The sequence below is a fragment of the Mirounga angustirostris genome, unplaced genomic scaffold (assembly GCF_029215605.1).
Source record: "Mirounga angustirostris isolate CCGP_5_RB_7025 unplaced genomic scaffold, mMirAng1.0.hap1 SCAF_1, whole genome shotgun sequence".
Lineage (NCBI taxonomy): Eukaryota > Metazoa > Chordata > Mammalia > Carnivora > Phocidae > Mirounga > Mirounga angustirostris.
The window spans coordinates 190,293,697-190,311,520 of record NW_026991709.1 but is presented as its reverse complement, the minus strand read 5'-3'; the positions used below and the strand labels follow the sequence as shown (position 1 = coordinate 190,311,520).

General features: G+C 50.6%; 1 protein-coding gene across 7 annotated transcripts in view; it reads left to right on the top strand.

Moving 5' to 3' along the window:
* Positions 1-17,824, top strand: part of FLNB (filamin B) — a 141,809-nt gene that overhangs the window by 108,437 nt on the left and 15,548 nt on the right. For 2 of the 7 annotated variants that reach the window (XM_045862083.3, XM_045862080.3), the window contains 12 exons: positions 929-1,118; positions 3,129-3,376; positions 6,002-6,040; positions 6,796-6,898; positions 7,583-7,723; positions 10,152-10,280; positions 10,950-11,123; positions 11,973-12,131; positions 12,431-12,634; positions 13,663-13,815; positions 13,926-14,048; positions 17,227-17,493. In XM_045862083.3, the coding sequence (XP_045718039.2) occupies positions 929-1,118; positions 3,129-3,376; positions 6,002-6,040; positions 6,796-6,898; positions 7,583-7,723; positions 10,152-10,280; positions 10,950-11,123; positions 11,973-12,131; positions 12,431-12,634; positions 13,663-13,815; positions 13,926-14,048; positions 17,227-17,493 (1,930 nt within the window). Of the gene's footprint in view, positions 1-928; positions 1,119-3,128; positions 3,377-6,001; positions 6,074-6,795; positions 6,899-7,582; positions 7,724-10,151; positions 10,281-10,949; positions 11,124-11,972; positions 12,132-12,430; positions 12,635-13,662; positions 13,816-13,925; positions 14,049-16,379; positions 17,185-17,226; positions 17,494-17,824 lie in introns of those variants that run through there. The other 5 variants (XM_045862082.3, XM_045862079.3, XM_045862084.3 and 2 more) reach the window with 3 other exon arrangements.

The following is a 17,824-nucleotide window of genomic DNA, read 5'->3' as shown; positions in this document are numbered from 1 at the left end:
GTTTGATGGATTTTTTTCCCACCAGAGAGTCGGTAATTGTGCAAGAGAACAGACACGCTTGCCTGAGTGAGAGGTCTGAAGGTGTAGCTCCAAGTACTGCGTTTGGATGAATCTCATGTACTTTGATCTCTATTCTATCCATTCCTCTGCTTTTGTTTTAAAATGTTTTAAATTCCTCATCAGATTAGTTAAGACTAGGTTGCGCTGCATATCACAACAGCCCCTCAAATAAGACTGGCTCCGACACATGGGATTATTCTCTCTGGTTAAGGAAGCCCAGAGGCGAGCCGCCTGGGTGCTGTGTGGCTCTGCAGGGAAGCCAGCTCCATCTGTATGCTCCTCGGTCCTAGCGTGTGGCTTCTGTCCTGAGGTCTCCTCGTGGACCATGAGCAGATGCACCTGGCAGGCCACAAGGAGGAGGAAAGGCAGAAGGGGAAAGGGGGACCTTCAGCTCAATCAGTAATCTCAAGCCGCTCTGTGTGACTCCCACTTCCCTCTCCTTTACTGGAACTTTGTCACAAGTCCCATGGCCATACCTAGCAGCAGAGTTTGCTAGCAAGTGGGAGCAGTGCACCCAGCCAACAATTAGGAGCCTTTAACTAAAGAGAAGAGGGAGAGTGGATGTGGTGATGCAGGACCAGGAACCTCAGTCCCCTCATCTCCCTACATTTCATTGGGTCCGGAGCTGAATCAGCTCTTGTTCACTTGACCTTAAAATTCCTAAAAATTGACCATGTCCATATGGTGTGACCTTCTCCCCTCCCTGCCTCCCCCCCAAAAAAGATGATAATTAAGATTATATTAAGCCATTAATTCTGTCTCCTGAATAGAGGCACCAGTTAATAAGCAAAATGTGTCTCGGTTTCCCATGACTGGTTTCTACATCTTGATGACAACATCCTAAATAGCATTTCTCTGTGATTCACAGGACCAAGAGGGAAAACCCAAAAGAGCCATTGTCCACGACAATGAGGATGGCACGTACGCCGTCACCTACATCCCTGACAAGACTGGACGCTATATGATTGGGGTCACCTACGGGGGGGATGACATCCCATTGTCCCCCTACCGCATCCGGGCCACACAGACGGGAGATGCCAGCAAGTGCCTGGCCACCGGTGAGTGTGGGCTTTGGGGTCAGAAAGCCAGGGGCTAACCCTTCTCTGCCACTCAGTGGCTGTGTGATGATTAGGGCAAGTTGCTCAACCACTCTGAGCTTCAGTCATACTTAGATGGAAGATCTTTCTGAGAACATTTGAATTCAAGAAACTCTTCTCAGGATCAGAGACTGTTTCACAGGGTTATTGCAAAGATTAGATGAGGTCAGGCATGAGAAATGCTTAGCACAGTGCCAGGCACAGGGAAGCTATTTTTTTTTTTTTTTTAAAGATTTATTTATTTATTTGAGAGAGCGAGAATGAGAGAGAGAGTACATGAGAGGGGGGAGGGTCAGAGGGAGAAGCAGACTCCCCGCTGAGCAGGGAGCCCGATGCGGGACTCGATCCCGGGACTCCAGGATCATGACCTGAGCCGAAGGCAGTCGCCTAACCAACTGAGCCACCCAGGCGCCCCAGGGAAGCTATTATTATGTTACTTTTGAAGTGGCTGCCTTTGTTAAGATCTCTGCTGTGGTGGTAGTTCCCATGAAAAGCTGCAGATGTATGCCTTTCCTGAGTAGATGGTTTAATTACTCAAGATTTTATTCAAGAGCATTTCAGGTCAACATTAGAGAAACGCATTCAAGGATCTAGGTTTTTCCTTAGTACTCGAGACTATGCCTACAACTCTCAGAATATCTCCAGAAATATTTGAACATCACACTTCCTTCAGTTTCTGAGACATGACTAAGCCTGTCACGGGCCCATCCGTTTCTAAGAACAGCTCTTGTTATTCTGATGCTATTCCAGCAGATGCCAAAACATGAATCCCCATCTCTGAAATGAAACAGATTTGTTTCTCTTTAAATTAAACATAGGTCCACCCTGGATGTGTTCTATTTCTCATATCTTGTTCTGAATGGAGGAAAAACTTTTGGCTTTCAGAGCAAGTTGTAAATTGCTCAGCTTGGCCAGTTTGGGGCTCAAACACTGAGAAATTTTGAACCACCGGCCAATCCGATCCACCACCTCCTAGGTCTGTACTATCTGCCAGGAACAATTAAATTGCCTTTACTAACCTGCGGGCATGATAATACTGGGCAGGGACTTACTCCTTGCTCTCCAGGCCCTATTCCCTCTCTTGCTGGGGCAGAATGCTGAGCAGGATACTCTCTCAGCCTGGGGGCTCCTGGAGGCCACAGTTCTCTGTCTGTCCTTCAGAAGGGCCTTCCACAGGCTGGCCCCAGGCTCCCTTCTACTACTCCCACTCTGAACAGCATGTTCTTAGCACTCCCTATCGCTTCTACACACTTTGCTCTTTTTTTTTTTTGCCAATGTGCTTTTGGTTCACTTGTCTGCACTCCCTGATGTGTGGATCCTGTGTAAAGGGTGCCCCCAGTCAGACAGACTGTTCAGGCAGGGTTCAGGGACAGAGGTGGTAAGTCTCCCCTAGCCAACTGTACCTGTGCTTCAGAATTCAGCCATTCCCCTTTTCTCAAAAAGCCCTCCATCAAGGTGGCAATGCTGGGATACAAATTCCTAGAACTTCCTTCATGGAGCTGTTCTACGAGACATTTCTCTGAAGCACGGCTGATGCTTTTCTCTGTACCTGAGTGTTCCCACAGCACATCGAGCTGTGGTTCTTGGTGCCCGGCCTGCCTGTTAGATTATGAACATGTCCACAGCAGAGACTGTGTTTGGTTCACTGTTGTGTGTACCTGGCCCTCAAGGAAATGCCCACTGTGTGTTTGCTTAGGGAAGTTGACCATCATCCTCAGACCCTTGAATGCCGGCAAGCCGGGTCCGACACGTGGTTGACACTCAGAGCTTGTTTCCTAAGTAAGGGATGGAGCAGCCCCGGGAGCAGCACTTTCCCCCCGGGGATCTCCGGGACCGCCGTGTGTGTGGCGTTCGTCGGAGGTCTGGCGTTGACAGATGCAGACCGCACCAGCGTGTGCTTCATGCTGGGGCCCCCGGGGCGGTTGTCCGAGGCTGGAGCTTTCATTCTCTTCTCCTAAACTTGTTCTCCAGGTCCTGGAATTGCCTCCACCGTGAAAACCGGCGAGGAAGTGGGCTTTGTGGTGGATGCCAAGACTGCTGGGAAAGGGAAGGTGACCTGCACGGTTCTGACCCCCGACGGCACTGAGGCTGAGGCCGACGTCATCGAGAATGAGGATGGCACCTACGACATCTTCTACACGGCCGCCAAGCCGGGCACCTATGTCATCTACGTGCGCTTTGGCGGCGTCGATATTCCCAACAGCCCCTTCACGGTCATGGTAAGGAAAATTCCTTCCCTAGAGCGCTCTGATATGACAGAAACCGTACAGCTGCCATCTTTTAAATCCTGGCTAGAACATCCCCTCCCACTTTTTTTTTTTCCTTTAAAAATTTTTTCTTAAGCAGTCATGACCTTGTAGAGTGCTAGAGTAATCTCTAGAAATCCAGAGACTCTTGGCTGTTAGTGTTTTTAAGGAATCTTAGTGGCCATCGAAGTATCCGTCAGGCTAAGGGTCTTAAGCAATGTCCTGGCCAAAGACCAGTTCAGAAGGATACACTCGGAACCAAAAAATGTGTGTAAGTAAGACACACGTTTTTTATTCTTCTAGCTCTTCCTCCTTCCTCATCTCCACAGCCTGTAGGAGAGAGGTTCCTGATGCTGTTATGTCTGGAGACTTGACCCATATCCCAGGACACAAAGTGCCTCCGGTTTTGTTTTGGAAAGATTCAGATTTTGCATAGGCCTAGGGAATGGCATGTTTTTTGAATAGGAACACCTAGAAGAAAGGGACACCACTATGGGCCAGAATGGTGAGGCTCCTTAGTTTTCAACAAGTGACTCTTGGACCCTCCTCTGATTATATGAAGGTTCTTCAATCAGGACAAGATTAGAAACCTCATTTGACCCTTAAAACCAAGCATTGTTGGCCCTTTTGCAGGTGGTGTGTAGGAACAAGGCTCAGACTCAAGGTCACGGAGCCCAGCGTGCCTGTTCTGGACAGCCACCGAGTGCCTCTTACCCGGCGTCCTTTGATGCCATGGGCAGCAGCTGTGCTTGACCACAAAGTCCTTACGCCTCAGTGACCTAGCCCCATGCACAGCCTGCGAAGCCCTTCTAATGTTTGCACTTTATGCAGCAACAGAGAAGGGACTCCCTCCCAAACAGAAGGTGGTGCCTTCCTTCTAAACAGTCTGTCATCGGTTGTAGCTTTTTTTCCCTTTCCATAGATGTTTGTTTATCTATAAACATTCTGCCAGAGATCTGGAGGCTCTTTTTTATCTCAAGGATGTAAGCGCCTGTGACTTTGACATTGTTCATTTGGGAGTGTTTTTCTCCTTCAGGGCAGAAAGAAATGCAGCTAGAGAGTTTCTGTCATTCTTATTTACCGAGACGGGTCCCAGTTGTTGTTTTTAAGAATCTGTTTTAGTCTGTAGCGGGTTTTATCGGGTTGATTGAAATAGGGCAGCTGATTGAAATAGGGCAGCACGGAAGAGCAGCTCCTGGGCAGAGGTCATGGCCTTGCTGGTGCAGCGAGCTGAGGATGGTGAGGATGGGTTAGGCGAGGCCAAGTGAGAAAAGTCAGTGTGGAAATTCAAGGGTCATTTTAGCTGCTGAGTCAGGGACCTGAAGTGGGTGCCACCAGACTCACTGGGAATAAATGTCCCCTCAGCCCTGGATTACTAGGATACATTGTGCAGATATCCTAACCACTACTGAAGGCAAAAAGGGGGGTGGTCACCCATAGTACCTGGCTTGGGTCTTTATTCCCCCGTTCCAAGCTCTCTCCAGTCTTACCTAGGTGGACTTTGTCTGCATGTGGATTCCTTGCCTCCCTCTACAGACTTGGGGCCACAAGTCTCCAGAGCTCATGTCTCAAGGAGCCCCAGCAGGCTGATTCAGCTTAATAGATCATTCAGTCACGGGTCTAGCAGTGTATCTGCTCATCCCCATTGAGAAGTCCTGGATCATAGGCCATAGCGTGGCTGTTGAAAGATCTTCCTCCCAACCAGTTTGTCCCTGCATAGCACCACTGTGAGAGAGCCCTAGGAGGCGGGGATAGGGCTGTTCCAAAGGGTGAAGCTCACAAAGCTGCCTTTCTATGTGAAGCCCCCTTTCTGCAGATGCTAAAATACACAAAAAGGAGTAAAGCAGGCATGTTGGCCTTCCTCCAAGCGGGGAGGGCCTTCCAGTTCTTGTTGATTATGGTAGAAGAGGGGGATCCCTCCCTTATCAGGTTGATCAGATCAGGAACATGAAGTCTGTGGTTTTTAAGAAAATGAATTTATAAAGACTTTTAAAACATTAATACCAGAGACACTCACCAAATAACAGGAGACCACTTTCCCAGTTCCATGCCGCAGAAGGGACTGGCGTTCCTTTTTCCCTGTTGGCACAACAAACCCATCAGCTTTGTGCATGGGATTGAGTCCTACCCAGTGCTTTGCGACTCGTCTCGGTCCCTCCGTGTGTCATAGGTACCCTTCCCCATTCATTCATCAGACTTGGTAGCTTTTCCAAGCATACAGGTTTGCATAATTAATGGACTCCCAGGCAGATGGACATTTTAGGCACCTCTAAGTTCTCATGACCACAAACGGCCAGAGTAAAATCCCCTGCACGTATCACTTAGCTGTAGACACTCTGGCTAGCATTTCTGTAGGCCCGCTTCCTGGAAGTGGGGTTGCAGGTTCAAAGGGCATGTGGATTTGACATTTGAAGGAAGGATGCCAAGCTCGCTCTCCACAAGAGGGGGAAGAGTGTAGACTGCCGCTAGAGTGAGTGGCTCCCTGCTGTACGAGATGGAGCAGATGGGGAGGAAGCAGCCCTCAGGTTGTAGGACCTACTAAAGTGGCAGCGTCCCTTCCATGTGATTCCCAACTAATCTCCATTTGCCACCGACCAGGCCACGGATGGGGAAGTCGAGGCTGTGGAGGAGGCACCGGTAAATGCATGTTCCCCCGGATTCAGGCCCTGGGTACACTTTTTTTTTTTTTTTTTCCTTTTGGCATTTCTGTGTTTACTCAGCCTTCATTTCAGAAAAGCTACAGCCTGCTTTCTGGGGATTGCTTAAGCCCCCTGGGTGTCCTGGTCATTGGTTTGCCCCCCACTGATCAGTCCGTCACAGTGATCCCTGCTTCCTCTGTAATGAGAGCCACCCATGTCATCGTATGTGCTCCACGAATCTCCAGCCGTCATGTTGTGATCACGCTCAGTGTCGTTTGTCCCCGCGGTTCAGAGAAACACGGACTGTCCTCAGCCCTCCTGCTGACACTCTCAGCTGCCCCTTGCACACTTGGTTTCTGTTCGGGGGGAAAGCCACCCGCTGCTACTTTCTGCCACTTAAGATGCACCTTCTTTTCCAGGCCACAAGCAACTAAACCTTTCCAGGTGGAGCCTCTTGGGACTCACAGACATTGCTCTCTCTCACTTTTCCACTTTCCCATGAGCACCGCTGGGAATGCTGCAAGCAAAGTGCCTCGTGATTGTTAGCAATTGGTCAGCGTGACTTCTTCAATCCTTCAGGTTCTGCGCCGGCCCTGGGGCCGGTTAGACAGAGGCCGTCCTGCATGGATGGCAGCCACATCCCCAGATCCCAGTGGCAGTAGCTTGCAGAATTCCCAGCTGCTCTGCCCTCTGTTGTTCTTCGGCCCACACCGTTGTCCGCTTTACCCAGTTATGACTCCTTCCTGTTTTTAGGTGACCGAAGAGGCCTATGTCCCCGTGAGTGACATGAACGGCCTGGGGTTCAAGCCTTTCGACTTGGTCATTCCATTTGCGGTCAGGAAAGGGGAAATCACCGGTAAGCACATTCTTGAAAGCTGCCTTGTTCTCCCTGGATTGCCCTAGCTTTCTAGAACGGTGCCTGGGAGGTGGTTCCACCTGTGCCCGACACCTGGCATCCATGAGCCCCTGAGATTGCAGAATGCTCACTGTATATATGTGTGTCTCTGAAGGGGGTGGCTCATTTATGACTTACTTGTGTTACATTCTGTCCAGGTTAAGGCCGGGGATTCTCTCCAGGTTAAGGACTGCTCTATTTAGATAGCTCTTGATTGTCAGGTTCCTGTCCCTCCTTTTTTCCTGCCTTGTCGTATTCTCGCACCTTTCCAGAGGTGACATTCACACTGAAGTCTCTTGCACAAGAGTTCCTTTTTCCTCCAGCCTCCTTTTAATGCCCATATCTCTTTGAGCTGACTCTGCTAATGCTGCTGGCTCATGGTCTTTTCTAGTCTAGTTTGAGCTTCTCACTTGTCAGTACAAAAGTAGAAAACTTTTTACTTGAGTTGCCTGCTGCATTTTGTGGAAGGAAAAGGGAACAAAATAAAGGCAAACGTATCTCTGTTTTCCTGTTGTGGGTCTTGGATGCTTCAGGCAGCAGTGAGTGCCCTTGGATCTGAAGGCCACCTGCGCCTTTGCACTCAGCTTCTCCCGGGGAAGCCCCTGGGGGGGGCCTCATCGCCCTGTCTCCCTGTGCTCCCAACAGGAGAGGTCCACATGCCTTCTGGGAAGACAGCCACCCCTGAGATTGTGGACAACAAGGACGGCACGGTCACAGTCAGATATGCCCCCACTGAGGTCGGGCTGCATGAGATGCACATCAAGTACATGGGCAGCCACATCCCTGGTGAGTCAGGCTCCACACCTGGGGCAGCACGCCCCACAGGACGGCAGGATTCGGGCCTGAACATCTGGGAGGTTTGCACAGATGTTCAGTCAGCTGCTGTGTGGGAAACTGTTCTCAGTGGCAGGATCAGAAATGCAGTGTGGGTGTCCCTGTGAAACCAAACAGCCTGTGACCCCAGCCGATCCAGCTACTTTTCAGAAGGGATGATGCAGCTAAGCGTCCTGGGTCATAGTTCAGGCCTTTAGGTCCGTGATTGTTTGTCTTTGTCACTATGCCGAGCATGGCCAAAGGGTGCACTGGGAGAAAAATGTGAGGCGCATTGAGGGACTTTCCAGCCTGGCCTGCAGAGAGCCCTGTGTGGTGTGGGGTTTTGGGGTGGGAGGAGAGATCAAGCTGCCTTACGTTCACACTGCCCTTGGCAAGGAAATTCAGCTCAGATTTCATGTCCGTCAACCAGCACAGTGTTATTCGTGTTTTGTTTTGTTTTTTAATGTTCAAATAGTTCTGTTTTTTAATTTAATATATTGAGTAGGCAACATATCCACATGGTTTAAAAAACGATATGGGGAAAGGCTTCCTTCTGCCCATTTCACCCACCTGACCTCTCCGTGAACTTGACTGCTGTTAACTTTTTATGTTGGATTTCAGAATATTTTTAAGACTCTACAAACAAATGGGAAATACAGATTCTTAAGCCCTTTCCCATTCGTACGTTAATATTAGCACACGCTGCACATCGTTCTGAGCTCGTCCTTTTCAGTCTAACGGTGTGCATGTCCGAATGATAGAGCGTGTTCGTGGTGTTGCACTGTTTGGGTGAACGTGGTACATTTGACCATTTCCCCCATTGGAGGACATGGAGGGTCTCCCCTACCTTTTGCTGTCATTAGTCAGGCTGCAGTGAATAATAGCCTTTATATCCATCATGTCACACTCCTGAAGGTATAGCTGTGAGATTTCATTCTCAAGTAGGGTAGTGTGGCCGACTGATAGATCTTGCCAAATTGCCTTTCGGTGGGGCTCCCCTAGTTCACATGCCCACCAGCAAGGTAGATGAGCACCTGCTTTTCTACCAGTTTTTGGATCTTCGCAAGACAGTTAAAAAAAGAAAACAAACCGAAAAACAGTATCTCAGTGTTTGTATTTCTCTTGTGAATGAGATTGAGCAACTTTCTATATGTTTAAGGACTATTTGTATTTCTTTTTCTGTGAACTGAGCACTTGGCCGGGTTTTTCTATTGGGTTATTGGCCTTTGTCATATTAGTTTCTGAGAGCAAATTAAATATTGGAGAGATTAGCCCTTTGTGATAGAAGTTGCAAATATCTCTCCCAGTTTGACGTTTGCTGTAGTTTATGCATATATGTTTGCATAATATTTGTTTAAAGCAAAAATATATTATTTGCTTTTATCTAAATATTCTAAAGATGCAGATACAGAGAAAGTAAAAAAACGTCTTTCTCCTCTTTCTCTTTTACTTCCACTCCTGGGGTGTGTGTCATCTCAGATGTTTCTCTCTGTGCCTACAAGACATGCATATAATTTTGTTCTGTGTTTTTTTTTTCTTCAAAGAAATGAGATAATGGTATTAATATTATATAGCAACTTGTTTTTTTCTCTTTTTAATGTGGAACATTATGAATAATTTCTCAAGTTAATACACAAAGATCTCCCTCATTTTTTTTTTTTTGAGAGAGCGCATGTGCCTGCTTGCATGCAATCAAGGGGGGGAGGGGCGGGGGGAGAGGGAGAGAGAGAATCTCAAGCAGGCTCCACACTCGACATGGAGCCGAACACAGGGCTCGATCTCCCGACCCTGAGATCATGACCTGAACTGAAATCAAGAGTCAAACACTTTGAGCCACCTGGGCACCCCCTCCCTCATTATTTTTAATGACCTGCCTGGAGACCAATGTTTATTTAACTGTCCCCCTATTGTCGGACACTGGAATCTTTTCCTAATTTGGATCTGAGCACTCTGGAAATGGAAGTCCTTGCACAGGGCTGGGGAGAAAGGACCACTGTGGTTTAGATTACTAGGGGCCTTCAGAAGGCTTTACATTTTGAAAGGCGCAGCAAATGGCTTTCCTAAAAGACCTCTCCAGTTGTGTTCTGTCCAGTAGTGAGTCATTTCTCCCCATGGTCAGCTATTTCCTCCCTTATTGGTCAAGTTGAGCTGCACAATCCTGCTTGAGCCCCCTTCTAATCTGGAGCAACCCTTGGGATTGTTTTTCTTGTGCACCGCGAATAGACCCCTTGGGTATCCCAGCATGGTCAGCTCTCCTGGAATCTCCTTTCAATTTCTGCCCCTGCATAGGAGACACCGCCCTTGCCCGCTGTTAGGGGAATGTTAAAGACACCAGGTGTCCAAGGGATGCATTCCCCCCTCAATGAATCCCCCCTTGATTTTGTGTTCTTTGCCAACCCAGAAAGCCCGCTCCAGTTCTATGTGAACTACCCGAACAGTGGGAGCGTTTCTGCATATGGTCCAGGCCTGGTGTACGGAGTGGCCAACAAAACGGCCACCTTCACCATCGTCACCGAGGATGCAGGAGAAGGTACTGTGTGGTTTATGTGGGTTTTACGCTTCGGGCCGTCCGTTTGGAGAGTTGAGTGGACACAGTTCCAGGGCAGCTCTTAAAAATAAGACTGCTAAATGGTAGCATTTGTCTTCTCTTTTCTTATAAATCTCTTTGTAGAGCTGCTCTTTCTCCACCCAAAACAGAACTTTTGAACTCCTTTGTGTTCTGATTAAAAATCAGGTCGATGCTATGAGATGTTTTTTGTGACTTGCCTGAAACTTAAGCATGTTTTTTGGTAGATGGTGTTTTTGCTTTTGTTCTTTTTTGCACGTGTACATGTATCTAGAAGACTACATGAGTTACTGCCAATTCCAGATAAAGCTCTATGCCTATGCCCCTTGTCACCATGGAGACTTCTAAGTTTGTGGTCCTTTTTAAAAAGATTTTATTTATTTATTTATTTTTAAAGACTTTATTTATTTATTTGACAGAGAGAGGCACAGTGAGAGAGGGAACACAAGCAGGGGAAATGGGAGAAGGAGAAGCAGGCTTCCCGCTGAGCAGGGAGCCCAATGTGGGGCTCAGTCCCAGGACCTTGGGGATCATGACCTGAGCCGAAGGCAAATGCTTAACGACTGAGCCACCCCGGCGCCCCAAGGAAACACTCTCTCTCTAAAGGCTCTCCCACCTTCCTCCCATCCACAGGTGGCCTAGACTTGGCTATCGAGGGACCCTCCAAGGCTGAAATCAGCTGCATCGACAACAAAGATGGGACGTGCACAGTGACCTATTTGCCCACCCTGCCTGGCGACTACAGCATTCTGGTCAAGTACAACGACAAGCACATCCCCGGCAGCCCCTTCACAGCCAAGATCACAGGTAGGGTTACCTGGCTTGTTTGCAGGGGGAGGTATGGCTGCCCCGACAGCCTCCCTCCCCATTAAACCAGTGGCAGTAGGCTAGGCATCTAAGTGTAGGTTTCACGCAGAGTCCTTGGGGAGAAATTGGGGTGCAAAGTCAACTTTGGGCTGGCCCAGTTCCTCCAATAGCTGGTAATCCAAGGGAAAGCAAGCAGTACCATTCAGAGGGCCCTTGTTTTGTGCCAGTCTGACTGCAGCATGCCAATAGCAGGCCCTCAGAAGCATTTAGATATTACGTGAATGACGTAAAGATGCCTTTCAGCATCACTACTAGATAGATTTCATCTCCATTTCATGGATGGAAAACCTGACGCTGGGTGAGATAGTGCCTTAGCCAAATTCATACGTGGGTATTCGGGGACTCAGATCCAGGTTACCTGATTCGAAGCCCACACTCCCAGTGTCTGTTGTGCTCGCTGTGTTCATATCGCGCTGTCAGTGGGTTATAAAGGAAATACGAAAGGCGAGGTCCTCGTCCCCGAGGTGTTCAGACCTGTGTGTGGAGCAGTCAGCAGTCCCGTGTGGAGCGTGAGGAGTGCCCAAGGCAGGCAGGTGACACGTGCCCCCCGCTGGCAAAGGCTCCTTTAAAAAGTGGTCCGAGAAGACTCAAGTCTCCTGCCAGTTCCCAGACATGAGCCAGCACTCAGCGTTGGTTAGGTCTGTTCACTGTCCCAGGCGGGCTTTTTCACTTACCTCGGAGTCATTCATTCTCGCGTGCACCTCTGTAAATGGCATGTGGACTGGGGGCTCCAGAGAGCCGGGCAGACCACACGTAACAGGAGCTGCATGGTGGGGGGGTGTTTCCCAGACGACAGCAGACGGTGCTCTCAGGTGAAGCTAGGCTCTGCTGCCGACTTCCTGCTCGACATCAGCGAGACGGACCTGAGCACCCTGACCGCCAGCATTAAGGCGCCGTCCGGCCGCGACGAACCCTGTCTCCTCAAGAGGCTTCCCAACAACCACATCGGTGAGTCCGAGCTGTCTTCCTGGCCGGGGCTCGGGGGGGAGATGGGCGTTCCTCCAGTCCTGTCCTTGCGGACCCTGTAGCGCACGCGAGTACGATGTGATCAACCTTCTGGCTCACACGTGATAAGAGTCCGAGTGTGTTTCTGCCTCGCAATGTTGACCATCTTCTTGGATGCTCTGGGCTGCTGGGCAGTCAGGAAGGAAGTCCTATTTCTGTTCCTGCAAGTGTGTCTCCCTCCTGCTTCCTCTCTTTCATCCTGTCGCCCAACCTTACCAACCCCAATCGGTGCTCTGGTGCAGGCATCTCCTTCATCCCCCGGGAGGTGGGCGAACACCTGGTCAGCATCAAGAAGAACGGCAACCACGTGGCCAACAGCCCCGTGTCCATCATGGTGGTCCAGTCCGAGATTGGTGACGCTCGCAGAGCCAAAGTCTATGGCCGTGGCCTGTCAGAGGGCCGTACTTTTGAGATGTCTGAATTCATTGTGGACACAAGGGATGCAGGTATGTGGAGATACTCCTGGGGAAAGGCTCGAGGGAATGGTCTTCTTTTGGCTCAGGCTGCTCTCTTTTCATCCTACCACTTCCCCTTTCTCTCTGAGCATCCTTCAAGCTGTAGGTCCTTGCACCTGCATCAATATTTAGGCCCCACAACCCCCAGTGAAGTAGGTATTATCTGCATTTCTAGCAGAAGAAACTGAGACTAACAGGAGTAAATAGCCCGTCTGCTCCTGGCATTTGAATCCAGAGCCAAAAACAAGTCACAGATCTCTCTGTCATGATGTGTACTGTCACCACCATCTGCCGCTTTCCAGGACCTCCTGGGCTCATCCCAAGCAAAGGAGGTTGGGCCAGCTGGCCAGGATCATGTCAGCTGAGCCGTGCTTTCGTGGAAATGTGGAATCTCTTCCTGTTTCCTCTTTAAAATGGTCTGAATTGGGTTTGGCCTCCTCAGACTATGCCACGTGGGCCGTATCTTTGTCTTCTGCCTTCTTGAGTCACGGCCATACTGGTGGCTTCCGGACAAAGTCCCAGTCCCAGGGGAGAGGGCTAGAGAACTTCTGGTCCTGGTGGGTTGCTGCTCCCTGTTGATTCTTCAGGTTGTTAAACCTTTGGATCTGCTCCCTTAGTGGCTCCCTGGTTGGACATTGGAGGTACCTGGGGGCTGTTTAAAAATTGACATTCTCAGATCTGCAGCTGGTGATTAATACATGCCATTCTCGGAGGCATGTGGCCAGAGTGTCTTCCCCAGCAGGTTCTGTAGGACAGGTGCTCCGTGGGATATTAATAGGTATCCTTGAGAGAAGAGTTGTGTGGTCAGAGCCACGCTCAGCAGGGTTTTTCGTTACAGGATTTCTCAGAGCCTTTCTCTTGCTCCTCTGCCTGGAGCTCTCCAGTAGGGGCTACCTGCCATTTCTGTCTTCCTGCCGTCTGGAAATAAAACAGTTTGAATTTCCATTCTTTCTGCGTGTATCGGGTTCCCCCTCCCCAGTGAATTGTGGTGCCGTCAGCCGTGGGCTTCTGTGTTGCAGGTTATGGTGGCATATCCTTGGCAGTGGAAGGTCCCAGCAAAGTGGACATCCAGACAGAGGACCTGGAAGATGGCACTTGCAAGGTCTCCTACTTCCCCACTGTGCCTGGCGTTTACATTGTCTCCACCAAGTTCGCTGATGAGCACGTACCTGGTGCGTCTGCCCCCTCCCCCCTCCCCCCTCCCCATGTGATGGTTGGGTTTTGTGTCAGTGCCGTGCCTCAGCCTCTGGGCTGCTCACGAGGGCCTTCTCGGTTCTTGCAGGGAGCCCGTTTACCGTGAAGATCAGCGGGGAGGGGAGAGTTAAGGAGAGCATCACTCGTACCAGTCGGGCCCCGTCTGTGGCCACTGTCGGGAGCATCTGTGACCTGAACCTGAAAATCCCAGGTGAGCATGAGGACCTTAGGGGTCAGGGCAGGGAGCACCATTGGAAACCATATCTGGGTATGGCCTAGGAGACATACTAAGTGCTCTGTGGGTGTAACGATTTGTAAGTAAGTAATGTATGTATTTATATTTTTCATACTATTTTCACAGAGCCCCATCCAAGAAAAAATACTGTTTACCTGACCTTTTTCTTCTTCCAGATGAAAATTGTTTCATGGTGTCACATGGGGGGAAGACAGATAAGCTTTCAGATTTGAATTTACTGTCTGTTGAATAGAGTCATGTCAGTGAGAGAATTGGCCCTGTCGATGCCAATATTTGGAAGTATTTCAGAGGTGTCAGCCCAATGGCATCCTTCTAATATTCGATTCATCTCTTCCATCCCTATAATGAGAATGGAGACTGGGTGGGTGGGCCACATCCAGCCTTTTCGCCATGAATGGTGTAAATGGACCCTTCGGTCTGTCTGAATGTGGCCCAGGTTCCTTCTGTAAAGAGCTGTCCTTGGGGCATCTGGGTGGCTCAGTCCGTTAAGTGTCTGCCTTTGGCTCAGGTCATGATCCCAGGGTCCTGGGATGGAGCCCCACGTAGGACTCTGTGCTCAGCGGGGAGCTTGCTTCTCCCTCTCCCTCTGCTGCTCCCCCCCTTCCCTGCTCATGCTCTCTCTCTCTCTCTCTGTGTCAGATATAGATAGATAGATAGCCAGATAGATAGGTAGCCATCACCGTGAGTGCAGGTTTTGAGGGTCCTGTGCCTAGAAGCTGGCACACGCTGTGTTGCACAGATTCCATGGGGACAGAAAATCGAAGTAGTCTTCAGATGATGCTCAGGTGTGATCCGCAGAGGGGGGCACTTCTCCACCACCACTTTCCCCCTCTTTCCCAACGTCCCCTGTGTCTACTTACTTACCTGGCCTCCTCCGCAGTCCTCAGCGGCTTCTTCCCGTGTGGATGCACCGCTGTCACGTGAGAATGTGGGGAAGGCCTCATTACTGCAGTGTCCAGACAGAATCACTTATTAAAAAGAGATGATGCGGGGCGCCTGGGTGGCTCAGTCGTTCAGCGTCTGCCTTCGGCTCAGGTCATGATCCCAGGTCCTGGGATCGAGCCCCGCATCGGGCTCTCTGCTCGGCCGGGAGCCTGCTTCTCCCTCTCCCACTCCCCCTGCTTGTGTTCCCTCTCTCGCTGTCTCTCTCTCTCTGTCAAATAAATAAATAAAATCTTTAAAAAAAAAAAAAATGTTTAAAATGAGATGATGCACTGTGATCATGAAAAGTTCAGGTGTTCCAGACTGGGGAAAGGAAGTGTCACCTCATCTCCCATCAGCCAGGGAGGTTGTGGGTTCACAGGTGAGGCACAGAGCTGGACCCTGATTGCCTCCAGCCTCATGAACACATGGGCTCGCTTTCTGATCACACTTGTGCACTTCTCACATAATGTATTCTGGGCGTCTTTTGACATCAGAAATGATACTTTCACATCCTATTTTTTTAAGGATTTTATCCATTTATTTATTTGAGAGAGAGAGAGCAAGCAGGGGGAGGAGCAGAGGGAGAGGGACAAGCAGACTCCGCACCGAGCGCGGAGCCCGATGCAGGGCTCGATCTCTCTAGACCCTGAAATCGTGACTTGAGCCGGAACCAAGAGTCGGATGCTTAACCAAGTGAGCCACCCAGGCGCCCCCTCCACATCATGTTTTTAATGACTACATCAGATTCCATTCCGTGTCCTGATGCACTGTCCTTCGCTGCGTGGTCTCAGTCCTTGTACGCTCATTTCCATCCCTGGATTCCGGCGCCCGGCGCACGCTTCTCACCGTGTGCTCAGGCCGTCTGTACGTCGGATGGACGCCCCGGGGTGGGACGGCGCGGCTGCTGTGCTTGCTGCCCCACCTCGGCAGACTGCCCTGGTGATAAAGGATCGGTGCCCATTTCTCCATTTCCCCACCAGCCCGGGGCACTGTGTTTCCTTCTCACTTTGACCAATCCGATGGAAAAACCCAGTTTTCAGTTTCATTTCTCGGGTCACTAGTGACATGGACTGTGTTTTCATCTGCTTTACTTTCCTCATTTTGCAAGTTGTTTGTTTCCTGAGGACCTAGCAGGTCAGTTACTCTTTCCCTAAAGTCTCTCTAGCTCCTGGCTCCTCTTTGCTCTGATGGGTCCTTCTTGGTGCCAGCTAACTCTGGGTGAGACTCGCTTTCCCCCCTCGTTACCTGAATGAGCCTCTGTCGTCAGAATGGAGGATGGCTCATCAGCTTCCAGATGTCCTCTGGACCCAGGCCGTGTGGGGCCACCCTCTCCTCAACCGCCCTTCCTTTCTCTGTCCTCAGGGCTCAAAGTCATGGCTGCTCCGCCCAGGTCGTTGTAGGGCTGGCGAGTGCAGCTTCAGGTGGCTCTAGGTGATGGCAGTACGTGGTCACCCAGCATGCGGTGCACCGGTCTCCACCACGTCAGTGCGGGCACGGTCCCTGGCATGGCATGAGCGCCTCGGGTGCGGCAGACGCCGTCTGCGTCCCGGTGTCGGTGACCGGAGGCGCCACTTTTCTGAAAGCATGGCCTCTGGTATTTGACTTGCTCAACGCTTGGCTCACGCATGGTTTCCCTTGGCAGTTGTGACCAACGTGGGTTTCACCTTTTTCTCTAAATGCGTTTTGTCTTGTTGCCTCAGAGAAATGCTGAGGCTTCTTGAAAGTACGGGGTGACGGTTCTTGAATTTTCTGCCCTTACCTCCCAATGGAAAAGAGCCCCTCTGAGCATGATAGATGGGCACGTGTCACCTTTGGCTTAGAAAGCTCTAAGCTGTTGGAGGCTTTATTTCCCTGCGGTCACTATCAGCTCCAGGCTCTGGTTTGAAACTGCTGTGTGGAATTAGGGTCAGTCAGGAAGACTGTAAAAGTACTCGGTGGGGTAGGGTCACTGTCCCTAGAACGTTCTCTGCACTGGGTGGCTGGAGGGGCCCTGCCGTCTCCGTGGTGGCTGCAGCCACCCCAGGGTTCAAGGGAGACAGGAGGGTAGGCATCCCGCCTGAATGGGAGAAAGCCTGAGCACCCCACACCCCCCCAGGCTGCACCCGCCTTGCCCTCCGCTGCTTGCCCTGCATGGCCTGCTCTGCCTTGGTCCCTCACCCTAACTCTGCTCTCTCCCCCTCCCTCCCCCCAAACTCCTGCCCCCTTTCAGAAATCAACAGCAGTGACATGTCGGCCCACGTCACCAGCCCCTCTGGCCGCATCACTGAGGCAGAGATTGTGTCCGTGGGGAAGAACTCGCACTGTGTCCGGTTTGTGCCCCAGGAGATGGGCGTTCACACAGTCAGTGTCAAGTACCGCGGCCAGCACGTGACCGGCAGCCCCTTCCAGTTCACCGTGGGGCCGCTGGGCGAGGGGGGCGCCCACAAGGTCCGCGCGGGAGGCCCCGGCCTGGAGAGAGGAGAAGCAGGGGTCCCAGGTGAGCGTGCGGGGGGGTGTTGCTTGGTACTTGAGAAGAACAAGAGGAGCCTGGCGGTGTGAGCACTCCTCGTTCTCCACCCTGTTCCAGAGACTGACTCTCAGCATGTGTGATTCTGATGGTGGTAGGTAATAAGGGGCATTCTTTAAAACAAGGCTTCTGTGGCTACACATGTTTGGGAATTGCTCACTTATCCAAAGCTAAACAGGTTTCTTACTGAGGGACCCCTCAGAGCCTTTAATGACTGTGTGTGTGAGCATCTAAGAGGGATGCAGACTAATGAAGCTCTTTGCAGAACATCCTGCAGCGCTGACGTTCGGTGGAACACGCT